The sequence below is a fragment of the Manduca sexta genome, chromosome 6 (genome assembly GCF_014839805.1).
Source record: "Manduca sexta isolate Smith_Timp_Sample1 chromosome 6, JHU_Msex_v1.0, whole genome shotgun sequence".
Lineage (NCBI taxonomy): Eukaryota > Metazoa > Arthropoda > Insecta > Lepidoptera > Sphingidae > Manduca > Manduca sexta.
The window spans coordinates 8,436,301-8,457,236 of NC_051120.1; the positions used below are offsets into that span (position 1 = coordinate 8,436,301).

Below are 20,936 nucleotides of genomic sequence, written 5' to 3' on the forward strand. Positions count from 1 at the left end.
CTGTTTCTCGCTGACCTTGATATGGTGCTCAGCGTACTCGGTCGGTGGTCCGTCCGTGGCGAAACGGTCAGCCTTCCGTACCAACAACGCATTCAACTGACATTTCTGGTCGGTTGTCAAATTTGTTCCTTCGTCATCACGCAGCGTGAACTTCGAGGTATCGGCGCCCATCAGCTCTGTTTCCTTGCCTGAAGGTAAGTCGTATGACGTCATAAACTGGTGTGTCTCGTGCGGGGCGTCGGAATAATACCAGCTGCCCTGAGGTAAGTCTAGTACAACTTTAGCCTGCATGATGAAGTCTCTGCCGAGCAACGTCCTCGTGTCGGCGCCGGGGAACACTATAAAACTCGTAAGTACCCTCCGTCTTCCCCTAACGTTACAACGGTATCACACGTTAGCGCCGCGCGCACTTGTTGCGATCCGTCGGCTAACCCTACAGTGCGATGGGTCTCAATGAACTCGACTCCGGCGCGCACCAGCAGCTGATGCAGCATGGGGCCTGCGATCGAGTGCGTAGAGCCGGTGTCCAAAATAGCGGCACCATTTTGTCCTACTACTTGGATCATAACTGTCGGTCGCGCGTACTCTACGTTATCTACCTGTGCACTTTGGAAATTCATTTTGCTAGTACCCTTACATGTATCGCACTTGGAGCGTACCACTCCCAACTGACCACAGCCGTAGCAACGAATGTCGGATGTTGACGGTTTAGCCGCGGGATGTTCATCGGGCTTACTTAAATTACGCGATTTATTACGACACTCGGCGGTGTCGTGACCAAATATTTTACAGTAATTACAACGGGGTCGCGGCCGCTTTGTTTTGCTAGCAGGTACATCGCGAGGAGGGATTGGAGTAATGGAAGGGTCGCTTACCTCCGCCAAGGCTTCTTCCACTAACCTGGCCTTTTCCAGCAATACTTCAACGCTGTCCACCGCGTCCCGTAACACTCGTTTCCTTAACTTACGATTTAAAAGTCCATAGATAATATCAACACACATATTTTCGGGCACAGAATACGGAAGCTTAGCAATTAGAGCGCGCACTTTAGATACGAACACATCCGCACGTTCACTGGGTTGTTGTTCGGTGGCGAAAATGTCCCGGAATATTTTGTGCGCGGGGCGCGGCACTCCAAACATGCCGCGAAGTCGTCGCAGGGCATCCTCCCACGACGTCACCGACGCTTTGACGCCCTGCCACCAAACGGCGGCCTCGCCGGTCAGCAGCATCGGGAATCCTTTCAACGCGTGGTCGTTGTTCACGTTTGTACATTCTTTGTATACTTGTACGGCGTCGATAAACGCTTCGACAGCGTCCGCGTTCTTGGTCGTTCCATCGAAGCGCGTCGTACATTTCGCGAAATTTCCGTGCGTTAATGTCGCGCATGCATCGGGTGGTGGAGTTGGGGAATCCTGGGACTGGCCTTTGGCAAAGATCTTCTCCATAAGCAGCTGATTCGCCTCGATCTGGCTGCGCGCGATGTTAGCGACTAGCGACTGCAGCGCGTCTTCGGTCATTGTTATGACTGGTGAGCTGGTCGGCCGCTCGTCGTCCGTATCGGATGTTGGAGGGTTGTCCCGGTTGCCATGTCGTTTCGGTGGCATTATTTGTTAGGTCACTTGACCGTGCTTGCGAGTCTATAAAATGGCGGAGTTCCGTGAGGCGACCGGTGTGCCGTATTTTTGACTATTCCGTCGCACTAGGTTTTTCCGCAGCGCTGGTACAAGGGAAGCGTTTTCTAGGTCCTGGATAAGCTACTTCTACAGGACAGAATCGCCGTCACAGCGTCGTAACTCGAAAAATCGCGATCGAAATAATGGACTTGCCCGAATTACGTATAATGGTATTGCCCGCTCGTTGGGCGTCACTATAACCGGGTATTCAGTTACTATACATTTATTGCAATATATATAAGTGGGCACATACAATACGCATTAAAACAATATTCGGTAAGTACATAGGGTATGCGCGCGAGCCGCGGTGGCAAAGCTACACGACGTGGGCGCACTCACGAAAGTTCCCGCTCGACTGGCGCGGACCGGCACGGTGTCGTAGGAGAAACGTGGCGGAGTGCGGGGGTGATGGCGCGCTCGCGACGTACTTACTAGCGGCCGCGCCGATGCGCGTGTACCTATCTACCTGCCTCGTTATAATATTGAAATTAAGAAGTAATTATGGAAACCATTAATGTACTCAGTGAAATCTTCTAAAAGAAAGTAAAAAATTAGGTATTGTTTCTACATATTAAAATCTTTAAATATACAAATTTACCGGTGTTTTGAGACATCGAATTAGAAAACCAGGCATAATTATCGAATTTGTAATTGACCTCATTATACCGAACAGTGGCTTGACAAGATTTCAACTCTTTAATATGCGGAAAGAGCAATAAATATGTCTCTAATAAGTCCAAACTACATGTGCGGAAAACCTGTTAAATGTGCAGCGATTGAACCAATCATGGCTTTTTATAGCAACTACAGACATAGAAGAGAAGTTTATATTTCAATTTGTTTAAGGTCGGATAGGATGTCACTGTTCTTTTGGGTCAGCGGCCATTGTAAGACTTGATTTATGAGTTCAATCCGATTCTTGGATAGAGGAATAAATATTTATTTAGACTAAATTGAAATGACAATAATAGTGTTTATATGGATGTAGGTGATATAAAAGTCTTAAATAGCTAAAAGAACTCTTCAGACAGACTTTCAATTATCGCCATTAATGGTACTATTATTATATTCCGGAAAACTTAGTGCTATTACGTAATATCTGGCGAAGAATTTAATTAAATCTAAAAAAAGGAGTGCGAAAAAATAAGCACTATAAAGTCTGCAAACTTTTATTAAAACTTCAAGTTGAATCCAGCGTCGAATATTCATAGCCCGATAAATTGAGCGTTGTTGAAGATTTTATAGCGGTTTTTACTTTCCGGGTTGACCTAAGATTTCTATGACTAATCGAGAATAAATAAAAAATCATCAGAATCAATTTAAATTCGAAACGTCTACCATGAAATTGTTAAGAAATATCAATCCATTTCCAGTTGCAATACAGATTTTGGCGTGAAACATTGTAGGTATGAGTGAAGTTTTTTAAGCTTAGCGAATGAAGCAATGACTCCAAAATGCGGTTAACTTGGCCTTGTCACGGCACTTATTGGCATAACGAGTCTGAAAGATTTGTGCGACGAATGAATAATGTCAATGTATTGAGATTTAAATACTGTAATAATTCCTTATGTTTACGCGAATGTAAGACATTGAAATAAAAGTATTTTACGAATTTTATCTCGGTTTTTATATTATAATTTTTTCCTGACGTTTTAAGACTGCAGCTTTTATGGTCACGGCGGAGACTGACTGTGTTATTTATCCGAAGAGTCAAAGTTACTATATCTACCTACATTTTACAACTATACAAAATTTTAAATGGTTTTATTTAGGTAAATAGTGTTTATAGACAAAGGAATTAAAAATAAAGAAAGTATTTATAAATGATGTCACCTTTGAGTAGAATCTTAAGTAGGCATTTAAGATAGTAAACTATTGCATGAACAAAGCTTGAGCTGTTTGATAACTAAGACTCAGCTGTTAAAATCCGTGATTGTGCTGTCACATTTGACTTAAAATATCATATGAATTGTTGTTGATATATGTTTATTAATAGAGACTATTTTAAGATACTGACTTAAAGTTGACAGCGTATCAGCCAAATTGCACTTCAGAGCGAATCGAGCTGTATGGTACGGCCCGTATTGCCAATTACGAAAATAATAGTTAATAGGTTACCGGTCTTTAAAGCAGAATTATAAATTTTACGTTTAGTTAGTTAATTAGCACCTACATAATTTGTTCCTTTTGTTTTGAACACAACAACAAAGTACAATCTTTCCCAGGATCCGTTTAAATCTAGATTGTTTATAACTAGTGAGATTCCCTAGAGATAGACCGTGTTGAAACAATTAACATCTGGTTTTGTATTTGCATAAACAACTAAACACGTTCGTAGTTATTTATTTTGACACGTTTGTGTTTAGTATTTTAGTCCATATTAGGACACAAATCTAGGTCCTTAGTTCTTACTTGGCGTTTTCATTTTTAACCGATTTTAAAGGAGGCTGTTCTTAATTCGACGCGAATGTGTTTTTGTTAATCTAAGAATGTAATTTGTATGCACAAGAGGGTCGGCAGCGAGTTGATGCATAAAGCAGCAGACGGGGCTCTGTAGCGTACCCTGGGAAAGGCCTATGTTCAGCAATGGACTGCAATGGGCTGATGATGATGAATATGTAGGTACAGCTATTAGAGATTTGTGATCCAATTTCCGTGATTCCTTGTTTTATTTAATCCAGAAATTCTTTAAACTTCTCTAATTTAACATACATTAAAGATAACTATGGCGTCTAATGAAGAATTTCATTTTCTTTTCATAATTGCGCGAAATTCTATTTTCAATCACTCACTAGTTCCTTGGAACCAAATACTTTCCCTGAAACCTCAGGTAAACATTTGAAGACTTCAATAACGCAGCCATCTGTACTCGCCTAGTGTAATATGTTCTTGATATAACATTTTTACCGTCAAATCCGTCTTTTCATGGAGCGAAGTTAGTTCTTTAGTGGAAGGACTACGTTCATGCGAATAAACTTAATTCAGTATTTTAATAACTGTTAGTTCTTGCTTATAAGTGTTTTTGGATAGACTCAACGCCAGGATATTCATCAATTACAATTGTTTATCAGGTAAAGCGCAGATGATATTAATTTATTACCCAGAAACACTACCTTAAATCCAAATTCAGAAGGTTTATTATTGCTAGGAATGATCGTATGTAATTATTGCTTAAAAAAGTTACCATGTCGGAACTTGCGCAATGTCAAGGTGATTCTCATTCGCATTGACGTGTACGACTTTTGACAGATATTAAAAAATCAAGTATTGCTAGCAATAGCTCAGCTTAAACGAGGCTCAAAAGCTGCTAATTTATTGAAGTAACTATTGAAATTTATTGTGGATATTATGGCAGTGTAGTGTTGCTCAGTAAATTGAGAGCGTCTGCGCAGCGCAGTTGTAAAACTTTTTGCGCCAAGGCGTGAATCCTTTAGGAGTATCATTTCGATGTCAATATCTCGCTGATCTTTACGCTTCAGTGAACACCAGGTCGTTGGCTCTGGGTGCTGGCAGCACATGCTTTATTTAACCAAATAAAACACTGGGTATAATACATGAAATATAATTTAGATGTTTCATGTTACTGGCGAAATTCGAAAGTGGTCTTTTTCTAATTTTGTGTATTAAAGTAAAAACATTATTTTCTATGTCATGGAGTTTCGTCTTGGCGACACTATCTCCAGATGTCATCAGCTGGTGTTAAATTGAAGAGCAGACAACCGTATTCATGGTGAAAAGCCTTTTATAGTGATGTTCTCTGATTCAGTTTTGCAAACTTCGATTTCCTTAACTTGTTATTGGTCCAATATTGAGTTTACCCTGTACTTATTATCAGTTGTAGTATTACTTTATCATGGTAGGGTATTTTTTTTTTAACGTGCGCGTCTTATGACCCCACTGAACCTGATGGGAACTGGAGTGGGGTCCAATAGAATGTCAACTGACGAGAGATGATTACCCCTCCGCAGTCGACACAATTATGCCGGCTTGTTGAAACCGGATATACACTGGCGGATTCTGGAACGCGACATACTTACGTGCGTCAATATGGCGGGTTTTAACACTTTGTGTACGGTGGTCCTTATCCGGGCGGATATAAAATATATCCTACCACCAGCACAAAGAATACACAATACAGGTTCAACACAAAATGTATCAAAGCAGTGCTCAGGAAGTTGTGGTCAGCACATCTGCTTGTACCTACTAAGGGAACTCGATGGCTTCTCAATTCCATAATTTTAACTTGATGATTCAAATAGGTATGGTATAATTTTGAATTTGTAAAGCATACTTCTAATTGCTTATTTGGTAAATAGCGTTTTAATTCTCTCACTCATAAAAATCATCACGGTCCCTAGTTGCAAACAGTGGATTTTATTTTGGTTGCCTATTTTTCTGTAAAAACACTGAGGCACGCTAAATGTCGTTATATCGACTTATCAAAACATCCATATTGCGACGATTGAGCGCTTTTCTCGCATGAAACGTAAAATGAGTGTGTAACTCGTGGTAGTGCGTTTTCATCTCCAGTTACATGGAATACGATCGAACAAGGATTGTATTAGATCATCAAAGCAAGTGTGTATCCTCTTCTATTTACTTATTCAGCATAACAAGGGGCCATGTTACTTTAGAACAAGTACTTGCGCTATTGTTTTCAGATTCCTTGCTTCATTACGCTATGACAACAAATTAGCTTTTATGATGACAAAAGAACGGTTAAAAACATCATTCAATAATTCAAAATAAGAATCTTATTTTATTCGATTGCTTGCTTTAAAACCTTTCGTTTGAGGTATTTTATTTAAATCACTGCTATTTTTTTTGTATTTGTAATAACGAACCTAAGGAAACACTCCGCTTATTCCAAAAAAATCATAAATATGTTGCTGTAGTTAAAAATGTTTTCGATATATTCCTGACTGCGCGGACGTTTGTCTCAAATATTATTATGATATTAGTCACAGGTTTTGGTGCAGACAGTTAAATATAAATCCCCCTACGTGCCAGATTTAACCAAAAATAAACTTTGAAATACTGCTAATGTTCTCACAAAGTGCACAGACAAAATTCTGCTTATTAGAGGGGTGTAATTTACAGCGAAGACGTAAATTATTGTGGATTCAAATTGCTTTTGTATTTTTGTAACAGTTTTTATTTATTAAAATAAAAAGAAAATCTAAGTCAAATAAAATATCTATAATCAGTACTCGCTGAGAATAATTATCCTAAAAATATTGTGTAAGAGTACCGATTTTCATTACGAGATAAATTCCCGTTGTCTGCCGCGTTACGTACTATCTTAGGCCACTCTTTATTAGATTTGTAAACAATTTTGAAAGATTTGAAAGACCCAAACATGAACATGAACTCAATTAGCAATGTAATAGTAAAAATAGTGTATAACGTCATGAAGCAGTTGAGAATGAAATCACAACTCTCGTGTCAGTGACCTAATCAAATCTACACTTGAATAAACGCATAGAAATCTCAAGCAATATATCAGTAATTGTACCCAACCAGTCTTTAACCTTTTCAAAGAGCAGAAACGCGTCTTAATTAAACTATAAGGCTAAAAGTATAATATAGTCCATTTCGTACATGTATCCTTAAAAACATTCTTTGAACTGCGTAGAAGTATTGTAAAATTTTAAAACAACAATACACACCTACTACAGTCTATCAATAACACTTTTAATACAATATCATATACCATAAACAATTTTGTTGCGAAAAGGTTAAAAAAAAATTAAAGGTTATTTTTTTTAAATCTTCTTTCTTCAGATATAAAACGCAAAGGAAACCAAATCAAAGCCGAACGGCAGCGGAGCGGGGCGTTGTTCTGTCGATGTTTACAGTGCGGCTTGTTAGCTCGTGAGTGTAAGTTCGACGAACTCCCTTTCAGGTGTCTACTACGTTCCCATAAGTAACGTGAGCCTTTTATTAACTTTAAACGTTATTTGAAGCGTTTAGACGCCGCTTGTGGCCGGAATTTGCATGTGTTACGTGGTAGCATAAAGTTTAGTTAAAGCTGAATATTCTGATGGAGTGCTAGATGGGCTTAAGACTAAAGGTCTTCTAGATTATACTAAATTAAATCTATAAAAAAATCTAGATTTAAATAGATTAGAATGCTTTAAGTACATTACATGTTATTATTGAATTCGAACACTAAGATCATTTTGTTGTCATTAATGCTTTAAAGTGATGTAACACAAAATCGGATAACAAATAGATTAATTCCAAAACCTACTTGAACTTCAGTATAAAAACCTTATTTATAAAATTAAGTTAGTACTCATATTAAACATTAAAAAGAAATAAAGAAATAATAGTACAGCGGAAGCGCCTACGATATCTGTTTGTTCCGGATGTTATTCATCAACAATTCAATATTGGATTGTGTGAAGCCAATGGAGTGTTGGCAGCAGATTGTTATAATCTCTCTCTCATCTTGCCGACGCTTCCCGTAATGGATGCAATTTGTATTAGCTGATTGCTTCGACAGTAGCGGTCTAATTAAAATGTTTTATACAGAATCTTTTTTAGTAATATTGTGGTAATAATAAGAGCGGTGATAGCCTCGTTGGGTGTGGAACGGATTTCCACAACAAATGTCCGCAGGTTCTTTCTAAAATAATGTATTTCTATAGGAATGTTATTCTTTGGGAATTATCGCTTGATACAACGGTGAAGGAAAACATCGTGAGGAAACCTACATACCTCAGAAGTTCTCTTTAGAAAACTTGAGGATGTGGAAGTCTACCAATCCACACTGGGCCAGCGTGGTGGACAAAGGCCTAATTCCTTCTCAGTAGTAGAGGAGGCCTGTGCTGCTAGAGTAAGACAGTATATAATACAGGGCTGATATAATATTCTGGTAAAATTTGAATACCTTATTAATTGTGATAACAGTATTTTTCGTAATGTAATTTAATTAGTTTGAAAAAAGAGACTTCTAGATATAGAATCTTCTAGACTGTGAATTTACAGTTTAGACGAATCTTTTTCAAATGACGTCAATTCTAAGTAAATATGTAGATGTGGTCATTTTTAGAAATGTTATTTTGAGCAAACAATTAATAAATATTTTTCACACACTAAATTGTAAGCCTGTAATGTCAAATATTATAGATAATATACCGTTCTAAATGTAAATAATTCTAAGGAAACGTAATATTTACACAGGGAGTCAACACACCGTTCGAAACATATAGGGTGTTGTATTTCTAACAAGGTTAGGGTTATTGACCGACAACAATCGGAACCGATGGCTTATCGCAGTGCCATATTGAGATCGGTGGCTGTTTTAAAAAGTTTATTCCTTAAACCATTCTTTACTTGGATTTAATGCTCTTTTCTTAAGATACTGAACAAAGAAAGTGTGACCTAGTGGTAACCTCATGACAAAACATGGAAGTAAATTAAAAACTGTTTACATTTTTTCTGGATAGTAATTTCAGATCTGTGTGACGAAACATTCTATTGCATCTTCACCTGATTATTTGTTGTAGTTGTAGTTGTATCAGCCTATAATGTCCCAATGTTGGGCAAACGCCTACCCAAGACCCTTTCATGAATCGCGATCCTGGGCTTTAGTGAACCAGTTATTTTTAAATGATTATAGTTCGTCACGCCATCTTTTCTTTCGTCTACCTCGACGCCTACGAGCAATGTCAGGGCTCCACAAGGTAGCAATCCTAGCCCAAAATTCGTCAGGCATACGATAGACATGACCAGCCCAGTTCAATTTGAGTTTAGTGGCTTTCTGTGTTCTAGTTACTGGTTATTCACGCAAAATTATCAATTTCTCATTTTCATTTATGTTATTTCTTATTTCTGCATGTCGCGTTCACTTCAAGAAGGTTGCAAATAATTTGATGGTTGTACTATATAACTTTATTTTATGAATGTTAAGTGTTTGTAACCAGTTTTGTGGACCTAATAAAGGGGAAAAAAAGAAAAAAAGAAAATTTAATTAATATTAACAAACAACCAACTACTAAATACCAAGTTGGGATATAATTAGATTGCATAGCTATCTCCTTCAATAATTATATTTACCAGTTCATCTGTCCACTGCGGTCCGACACACAGTTCTAACACTATTCCAGTGAAATCAAGCCGTATGAATACGTAATAATTTCATAATGGAAATAGACAGGCGGGCCTAAACTTATGAACGGGGCTCATACAATTTCAGCGTAATTAACTTTGCGACCTTGCACGAGTCACGTTATTTATAAAGCTGGCTGTATGTGTATCTTTTTTGGTAATTGACTGGCAATATTTAAAAAAAAAGCACAGATAATAAAATAAATAGCCTCTGACTGTAATATGCAGTCAGGTACCATTAGCTAAAACCAAAGATATTAAAGTATATAAGTAGTTAGTTACAGACCGGACATGAGGGCAAAATTTTTGCTCCAAAAGTTTATTACCAATTGGTAATAAGTTGCTGTCTTATTTAAAGTGTCCGTATGACAAGATGTCACAGCGTCCTTATATTTTATACAAAAATAATATATTTACCGAAAATATGCTAATGTTCGCATTAAAATGTACAAATCATGGTAATATGAAGAAAATGTGAAATATTTTACATTTATGTATGTTTCGTTATTTCATAATTTGAGTAACCATCATACATGCGTAAAATTTTTGTATGAGAATCTTTCCAATAACCGCTTTATATAATCTTAGAACTCTTTGACTGAAACACAGGAAAGCTGTAACATCAAAATAAAATAAAAAGTAGGAAGAAGAAGAAAAGAACTCCTTAATGATTTAATTAAAATTTTTTTTAACTAACATTTGGTCTCGCCGACAGCCAAATATCCACATATTCATTTTATTTCTTAACCGCAACAATGGTTTTAACGTACAACTGTTTCAAATACCTGAACGTTACAACTTTCAACTATATTGGAGCAATTTTGCAACAATTTTAAAGTGCCATTTTGGTCTAGTTACGGATCCGTTCGGTCGGCTTGCGGTTATTGCTGTAAAGCGCTCACTGGCAATATTCGACGCCATTAGAGAAATGAACATCCGGCACATACTACGCCACATTAAAAAAAACTGACAGCTTGCAATTTATTTTTTCAATTTAAAACCTTTTTAAAATTTTGGCGCCAAATGATGCAAATATTATTTTTTTATAAAAAAATATATTTTGTTAATACTTAATTATTGCGATTAAATAGGTGTATTATAAACTGTGAATTAATTTTTATCGATTCAATTATACCTAGGGAAAGTTACTTGACTATAAAAACTAGTTAAGTAATCATAATTCATTGTTGCAGGTTATAGCACCGACTGCATGAAGGACAACATGGTGATAAGTCAGAATTTACACAGGTTGGTATTTAAAGAGCGTACTACGTTTTTACGTAATTATGTTGAGTCATAAATGAAATCAACAATTTGTTAACGGTAAGTATGATAGAGCCAATTTAAAAAGATCGATTAGTTTCACACGTACCTACATTTTGATGTCTGTATCTAATAGTGCGGAGGTGCTACTAACACTATTTTCACACATCGCTTTATTGTTTCCCAAGGTCACGGGCAACTGACTAATTTTAACTGCAAAATAAAGTAGTCAACATTGATTTGGTTTGATATTTTAGTTACACATATCATTTTGCAATTATATATTTTTTGTCTAATTGTAAAATGTAGGTAGATATTGTAACTTTGAATTTTTGGATGAGCAACACCTCAGTCCCTCCATGACCATGAAAGCTGCAAAGTCTTCGAAACATCGGGAGAAAATTATAATATAAAAATCGCGATAAAATCATGAAAAATTGTGTTATTTTAATGTCTAATATCCACGTAAACATAATAATCATTACCATAATGTAAATTAGGAATTGGGTCACTTGATATTGATTTCTACCACCCATAAAAACCCGCAATACCAGATAAATTATTATAAAATAAAATTATTGATTGGAAAATTACCAATATTTTGCTTATAAAGTTTATTTAAAAATGTACAGATTGACCAACAAAAGAATTACTTATTATATAGAGATAAGTAACATGTACCACAAGTTTTTATGAATTGGGCATAGGTGCGCAAATATGCGATTTTTTTCGCACATATTAAAAAAAATATACCTATTACGGTAAGAATGTTTATTTCTTTAAACTTTCCTTTAAGAGATCTATGTGGCCCAATACAATAAATAACTCTTTATAACGAGACTAAGGAAGCAGAGCCCACAGCCTTGCTTATACCTTTTATAGCATCAACAAAAAAAAAAAGAATATTTCACATTTCGTGGAACTACTGGAGCGATGATCAAAGCCGCCGCGTTGTTGGGGTCGCGACCTGCACTCAGTCAATTATACTGTCTGCGACAGAATGTCACTTGCGTAATGATATGGAGCCATTCGTATCTTATTTACTGCAATAAATATAACATAAGCATCGATATAATATGTACTACGTACTAGATTTGTTCCGAACATTCATTGTGTTCAACTGATTTGAACTGATATCCATTCAAACTGACTTTAGTATGGTCAATATTGACAGCTTGTGGTTGTGTACGGAGTGGCGCTCATGGTATAAGAACTCGAGTCTAAGTGTAAACCTGGATTTGAATAAAAAATATTAGTAAAAAAAGTAAAATTATTTGTTGTTCAAGTGAATAAATAGGTTATTACAGTGACGTTTTGGTTGCCATTTTAGTTCAGATTTTGAACGGAATAGAAATAGTTTATATGGACGTTCGTGTTTATTGAATATACGTCAATGAACATAACATGTACTCAACTTTAATAAGTTTGAATAGCTAACTTTTACGAAATAATCATAACATCGATGCAGAGCGTGTAGCTGTTTATGAAGCCACGGGTTCCACCCTGCAAGCCAAATGTTTGTGTAATCCTTAAATATTTATTTCGGGTTGGTGTTATGGTACCGAAAGTACCCCGTAGGACGTAGTTCTTTAAACGTACAGAATCCATACTTATCTTATTGGATTTATATAATGGGTAATTGTTGTTTTGCTGGCATGAAAGGCATTAACAGTATAAAGGTAGTCTATGGATGCATTAAAATTTGGGTTAGGCCGTACCGCCGTACGAAGGTGAATGAGGGTTCTCATTATTTGCATAAGAGTTATTTATTTATAAAATATAAAAGTTAATACTATACATTGTTTATTTCTTTATGATATAAATACCAACAATAAGGCAAAGATTGCCTTCTTTCATTTACATAAAATTCCGAAATTTAATGATACATAATACATTATGATATTGAATTACTTACCCAAAATTAAGCATTCGTAAATATTTTTTTGTTTCGTAGCAGTAGTTGAAAAGTTTCGCGAATTCAAACGAAACTTTATGCTGCTGCTGGACTTTGATGAAATTGCGGATAAACCGTCAGAGCCATAACATAAAAAAAATCGTGTATTTTTTGTAATAATTAGATTTTAACTTCGTAATTATACTTTAGTTCGTCACAAAAGGTTTAATATTAAAAATAGCATAATTCCACACCTTTACGATTTAATTTTAGAGTTCCATTTTACGTAGAAGGCTAGAAGCTTTTTAGATCGACTATTGTGCGGCAAATCCCTCGTCCAATTTTCATAAAATCCAACGTATTTCCGGAGAGATGGATTTTTGCAAATGTACAGGTATTTTTAACTTTAACGAATATGCTGCACTGAATGAAGTCGGGTAAGTATTAAGCTCTCTAATTAACAGACTTTGAAATTGGGTCGCAACACAAAAAAACCTAGGTGATATTTCCAGTTCTAAAGGGTCATTCACAATTTTATTTTATGACGTGTTGGATGAATTTATAAAATAACTAGCCAGGGTGTGTCAGCAATTATCGCTTCCTTGGTGCGCTAATATAGACAAAGATGTATTCATAAAGATGATATATTTTTCGTGTTTTCCCTTTTATCATTATGTATGCGCAATAAAATGTTTTCGATCGATTTAATTTCATAACTTCATAAATAAGCTAGGCAGTCGATTATATTAATAGTATACATACATATATGTATTTTATTCGGATAATGTTTTGTCGCCATTACATCAACAATACAACGGTCCAACTGAAGACTAGCGCTAGCTTTATTAACAATTTGTATCTTCCTATAAAGAAGGGAGTGCACTAAGCCATTTTTGTCAGTCAGTATTTTATTGCTGTCATTGTATACACATAACCTTAACCGCCCAGTCGTATCCAATTGATACTACAAAGGTTCTATAGTAGGACGGAAGTTCTCTTAATAATACAATTAAAATGTGCCACGGACAGCTTGCGCTTTGTTTTGTTGTCCACGCTGCGGTCAGTGGGAATATTTATAAAAATACCGTTTAAAATTTGCATAGATGTTTGGATAATAATAATATCAGCCCTGTATTATATACTTGCACACTGCTGAGCACGGGCCTCCTCTACTACTGAGAGGGATTAGGCCTTAGTCCACCACGCTGGCCTAGTACGGATTGGTAGACTTCACACACCTTCGAAATTCTTATAGAGAACTTCTCAGATGTGCAGGTTTCCTCACGATGTTTTCCTTCACCGTTGTTTGGATGTCGCATGCGATTTTGTAAGGAGATTGGTAGTGATAATGGTTGTAGTTTTAGAGAGAAATAGGTGGTAAAATGTTAAAAATAGGAAGTGAAATAATACTTTTGGACTTACATATTTTAATTTGAATAATGTTTATATAAAATAATAAAAAATATTTTTAAACAGAGCAAACCATAAGTAATTAAGTAGTTATAACATAGTGATTGACATAATTATTAGCCAAGCTGCTGCCAAAAGACCCTTTTATTATAAAAGTACAATTCATATTGCACGAACTAAAGGACTTTACTTTGAAATAAAGGGCATTTTACTCCTCAAATAAATTCTCTTTTGTGCGGCAGCTGATCGCGTGCACGTGCGCCGGCGCCGCCATGTTTACAAAACAAACGCAATCGCAGCCATTGTGCTGCTAGGGCTGCCCGCTTGTTGTAGTCGATTAATCAACTATTGCAACATGTGTTTAAATCGATAATGTTACTACGAAAGTTCATAAACCTGTGTGTTATATTATCAACACTTAAAAAGTATGTTTCGAAGTTTGCTTCTTCATGTACTTATAAGGGTATGTACTTTGTATAGTCAATTTAAAATTATCGACTAAATAAATGTTGGTGTGTAATTTAATATAGACATAATGACAACAAAAACTACAGTTGAAAAATAACTTAATCTTTCTATGCGCGAAAGGGAACCTGACATAACATATAGGTACTATTAATATGAAAAAGAAGTTATGCTGAGCTGATTGCCAATCTTCACTAACTGGAGAGGCACTATAAGAAGAAGAAGAATATGCATAAACGCGGTTTGCAAATCGTCCCAATGATAGTGAAATTTTACATAACTTACGAAAGGGAAGGTGGCAAGAATCGGGTTATATGGACTTCGCCGCTGCTATGCGCCTGATATACCCTCGTCACTGACTTCTGTTAAATAAATGTACACCGACATATTATCTCCATGCTGCAAGAATCTCTCAGGGTCAGGATATTGAATGTAATCGGGATACTTCCTGCGGGGGACACCGGATCCGCCGGCTAACCTTTATAAGTAGTTGTGGCCGGTAAGGGGTGTGGAAAAATTGTTTTTTTTTGCCGGATTTATATCAGGCACGTGTAGTATTGAGAAATCATATTATTATGGCTTGACTGTTTTTGAGCAAAGACGACCGTATCAAGTGATTAAGTATAGAAGTAACTAGTAGGTATATATATATACAGCTGAAAATCAGTTCTGTTTAACAGCTGGTATCCCTTCTACCGCAGATCATACAACAAATCTGCTGTATGCCTAATATTGTTAATTGTGTGTATGTTTTTTTTCTTTTTAAACTTTTTTTTTGTTTTATTTGTGTGTAGAAAAATAAATGGTTTAAATGATTTGAATATATTTTTGAGGATATTTTGAGCTATTCTATGTTTTATTGCCGCACAAACAAAATACTTACAGTGTATACGGTAGGTTACAATGAATTTATTTTTGTAGTCATATCCAAAACATATTACCTGTACTAGGGTTTTCTATCATAAGTTAATATACTTCCAAAAACACAGCTTCAATTTTGTTCAGTCTCAATTCTTGGCTTTAACCCCAAATTTAGTATATTAGTTCTGTGCCACAACCCATCTAGGTCATTCTTGCAGCAAGTTGGGTCGAACAATTTCTGGCCCAGTTTCACCTATATTACCTCCCGCTATGACCTGGGGCCAAATATAGTTGAACTCCAGTAAAGTCTATGTTGCTGTAGAAATAAAGTTAAAAGTTGTTTGACACGTAGCTCAGAATATAGACGATTAGATAGCTGCAGTCTGCGGACTTCACTTTGCGGGGTAGTTCGTTCGTACGTGAATTAATAATCCAATTATAAGTTGCAATATGTTGCTACTTTGTTGCCTCCAACTTGTATCAGATCTTTGCTACCATTGGGAAAGTTTAAATTAATTTTCAATGGTTGCTATCAATCAATGCAATCAATGACCTAAATATTTCTAGAGGCTTACTGAATAATCTTATCTTTGCATTTAGAAAATTAATTAAATTACAATTGCGCTAATACAGCCGAAAATAAGTAAGGATTCCGATTTGAAATCATACTTGCAGCTGCCAACCAGCTAAAACGTCTCAAACACTTCAACTTTTTATAACTAAGCCTCTAGAAACGGGAAGTGCCAACCACCATAATATTAAAATAGACACCGGAACATGTGTCGCTGCGGTTACGTTGCATACACACGCACCTACATTTTTATTTTAGGTTTTACGTGGTTTTATATAAATACGCTTTGCCAACGGGCGATGTTATCTACTCAAAATGAACTTTATTGCCCAGATTCCAGCTTTGGACACGCCCGCCTGTTTAGCTTAATGAGTGTTGCAAATTGCACTTGCGTTTCTATGACTATGTTCATATTTATCTAATAGTTACACTCGACTTGTTTTAGGGATGAGCAATGTCTTGTGAAATCGACTAAAATAGACACCTGCGTCTGGTAATTTTTGGTAGTCGATTTATAGGTCTTGTTTGTTTGAATCGACTCATGTTGTGCCGATTTGTAATTGTCTTGTAGGACTTTGCGTATAAATATTTTTTTTATCATTATATTTGTTACATACTATAAAATATAGTAAAATATAAAATATCATACATAAAAAAGAAAACAATTTTCTAGTCATTAAGTATATTGTGGTTAACATTTAAAATATTTACAACACCTACAATTAATGTAATATACCTAGGTAGTTACTAGTTAGGCACGCCATGAATAATAACTTATTTTAATAGTTTAAATTTCTTAAGAATTATTGTTACATCATTAATATCGCAAACGTCATCTAGCTGTAATTGATTATGGCATGTCAAGGATTGTGCCCACGCTTCGACTATAAACATAGACAGGCAAAATAGTATAGGGATTCAATTAACGAGGGGAAGTGTTCATAAAACATGTTTTGTTGCATGCAAAAACACACAATGGCAGGCTAATGCCACATAATTCTCATTACGCTTTAGGATATAATAAAAAATAAATATCAACTGACAGCAGGCCGGTAAATCGTCATATCCACATAAATATCTTTTCAGCCGTGGATTCTTTGGCAGCCGGCCGAAAAGGCGCCCAGTCGACGACAGCGTCGCGGCGCGTTCAGCCCGCACCGCCCTGATGCATTCGAACACGAATTCTAAAATTTGATTTTAAATTGTTTTTTTTTTTTTATTTAGTAGTGATGTGATAAAATGTTTTAGTTTATCTGTGTTTAGTGAGTTTGTAGGGTACGGCACTTTGTGTAGTATTTAATTGCGAAGTTCGTTGTAAAAGTGTAAACAAATTACGATTTATTAAATTTTTGTGAATATTGTGCAATATGAAAAGATTCAAGAAGTGGTTTATGTTTCAATAACATAAATATCGGTAAATAAAACTCGTATTAAGAAATGTCGTCGTGCCCAGTGGCCACTGCCGTTTATTGCAGATGCAACAGTGACATTTTAGAACTGAAACCAAATTACGACGAAACACTTACGTTCGTTAAGACGTCAATGCAAATTGGGTTTGTCGATTAATTAGGAAAAATAGTCGAGTTTATTTATAAACACGAACAATGCGTTGACCTCGGCGAAAGTGCGTCGATTCGGACGCTAAAACATTGGCTACCGGAATTCGCTAATGATGAATTAACGAGGACACACAATGAATTTATTTCTTTAACGTATGCATCGCAGACTTTGTTGGTTTCAACTTTGTAGAAGTGGAACGAAATAATAAACTTGCGTTGTGTTGTAGAATGTAAATAATCATTTTTAAGTCTGGGTAAAGTTTATTTATCTTAAAATGCCATCAGTTTTTATAGTAACAGTAGGTACACGTTTAAATTATCGAAATAAGTTTGGAGTGTTGAATATTTTATTTGTCTAAATAAATTACATGTATTTAAATACGTTATATAAAATAAATGTTAAACTATTTCAAATGTAGACACGTCAAATAAATATTATCTGATGTCTAGATTACTAATTTATCCTAGAAAACATGAACATTACTTTTTAGGTTTTAAGTTTTTAGACGATTAGAAAATTTAAGAAATAAAATAACAAACTCGTTTTCATTCATGATGTGTCCGTATCATAAAGAGGTGTGTTTATTCTATACTTTTTCTTGTCAGTTTGTTACCACAACATTAAATTTACTCATAGTCATAAACATTAGTGCACCTCGAGAATTGGACTTTAGCCATATCGATAGATTTGTAGACTGTATGTCACCACAAATTAAAATCGTAAGAAACGTACGTCTAAAAATTAAGGCCAGTAAGGTTTTAAAGTAATTGGGATCATGGGCGCCGCCAAGACTTGTTTTAGGTAGGTATACCTGCATCTGCACTATAATAATATCAGCCCTGTATTATATACTTGCCCACTGCTGAGCACGGGCCTCCTCTACGACTGACAGGGATTAGGCCTTAGTCCACCACGCTGGCCTAGTGCGGATTGGTAGACTTCACACACCTTCGAAATTCCTATAGAGAACTTCTCAGATGTGCAGGTTTCCTCACGATGTTTTCCTTCACCGTTAAAGCGAACGATAAATTCACAAAGAATACACACATGATTTTTTAGAAAAGTCAGAGGTGTGTGCCCTTAGGATTTGAACCTGCGGACATTCGTATCGGCAGTCCGTTCCACACCCAACACATCTGCACAATACTACATAATAATATTAGTTTTATTTTTCAAATTCAAATCGCGCGGGTTTTTTAAAATGCTTTATCGTAATAAAACCTCTGTGGTCGTTTCCATTGTTGCAGATTTATTCAGTGACTTATAATTTTTGTGATTTATTTCGGGTGGGGAGGTACACGTGCACCTACTTGCACTCCCCTACCGGTGCTCATGATTGGGATCATAATACTTTAAACATACCTACTTCCATTTTGAAATTAAAGATAACACAAATTACAAAATGTGTCTTGTAATAAAACGAAAATTGAATTATTAGTATAGTGACCTCTCTATTTATTGGTATGACTCATAAAAAGGGAGTGGAATAAGAGTATAATAGTAAAGACGACTTCTGTCCAAAGATGGTTAACGTTGTTTAACTACTTTTTAGTAATATAATCCAAATGATGATACTGGGTTATGCCAGTTTGTATATTTTTTTGGACACAGGAGTTTGGCATACTTTTAAGTTTTCATCCGAAATGCATTCTAAAAATTGGTTATAAACGAACCAATAAAAAAGTAAAATATTTGGATAAACACAATGAGATATACTGCGTAAATAATTTTCTTTAAGTATAAAGAAAATCGGATAGGCTGTGGTATAAAGAAACGGGGCAATCCCTGTGGAGTTTCATGACAAGCGTGAAAAATGAGATACCGGCTGTCACGTTACGTGATTACTTATCAAGACACCTTCAAAGACAATAAACACAGGCTTGTTTACGGCGCAACTCAATTTGCCGAATGAACACGGCTCGCTTTTATTACGATTACGAGGTGTGATGTCATTTTATAGTGGATAATATTATTGATTGTAACCTTAATGATGTGATGTAAGCTTAATAATTGATCACTAGTTTAATTGATATTGTTTTGATCGATTTTATTACACAGTCATTCCATTATTTATAGCACCTTTTTGGAAGTACTATTATCAATATTCCAATTTCAAATTTATGTTATGACTGATAAATTTCTAAAGATTTATTGTCTCTGGTTCTAGAATATTACAGTCATGGCTCCGGCCTTTAAACTGTAATAAAGAAGACGTATAAAAGTAAAGACAGACTAGGCTGTATGGCTGAGAGCCTTTGCCTTCTCCTTAAGGAGTAAATCAAACCAAAAAAAATGTCTCTGGTTCTAATAGCTAACTGGCGACTTACTTTTTTTAGTTTATTTTATGATACTTATTCTTTTTTAAAACTCGTATATTTTTAGTAGTCCTTAATGAAATTAGAGTATGATTTATATCTGTTGAAAACTAAATAAATAAAGAATTAGCTGAGAGAAGACTTTCCTGAGACGGGCGAGGCGGTTATTAATTTGTTAAAGTAACAGTTGCCCTGTCGTGTCCACGGAGACAATAACAATAAATCTGTCAATGAATTGAACTGCGTTGTGTTTATAATTCCTCTGTTGGAACTTGAAATAAACTTTTTTCTTTCATTACAAATTATTAGAATTGGAAAAGGGCTGAGTAAATTTCTATTTTGATAGTAACTGAAGGATGTTGACATTTTAATTTAATACTATAGACATACGAACGTGGAAGTGGGTCACCTAACCCTTTATATTGTACCAAAAAAACTCTATTCGTAATTCGTAGTCGTTTAATTTAGATGTTTGTGATTGATCGAGAGATCAATGCTTCAGTCATGTGTTAGTCTCTCAACTAATCACAATAAAACGAAACGAAATCGTGTCGTGTGTTTTGGCACATGCTTAGTGCACTGATGTTTTTTCAATGAATGTGAATTTATTTATTCACAATTAATTTAGCGAACTTACTATATAAAAAAATAAAGCTATCATTCCACGTTGATTTTCTAGAACAGTGTCAACCCCGGCACATTTATGCCGTAGAAAAATACGTCTGGTGCGCAATTCCACCACTAGTAACTGTTTATTACATAGTGTTTTTTAAAAATACTTATACTATAAATGAGTTAAATAGGAA

The 20,936-nt window shown here is 35.6% G+C and overlaps 1 protein-coding gene across 7 annotated transcripts in view; it reads left to right on the forward strand.

Moving 5' to 3' along the window:
• The window catches only part of LOC115452089 (tight junction protein ZO-2), a 135,791-nt gene that overhangs the window by 25,583 nt on the left and 89,272 nt on the right, over window positions 1-20,936 (forward strand). For 6 of the 7 annotated variants that reach the window (XR_005114035.1, XM_037447416.1, XM_037447424.1 and 3 more), the window contains exon 2: window positions 10,985-11,039. Coding sequence is in view for 5 of the 7 variants with exons in the window: in XM_037447416.1 (XP_037303313.1) it covers window positions 10,985-11,039 (55 nt within the window). In the remaining 2 variants the exon portion in view is untranslated. Of the gene's footprint in view, window positions 1-10,984; window positions 11,040-17,370; window positions 17,670-20,936 lie in introns of those variants that run through there. The other variant, XM_037447418.1, reaches the window with a different exon arrangement.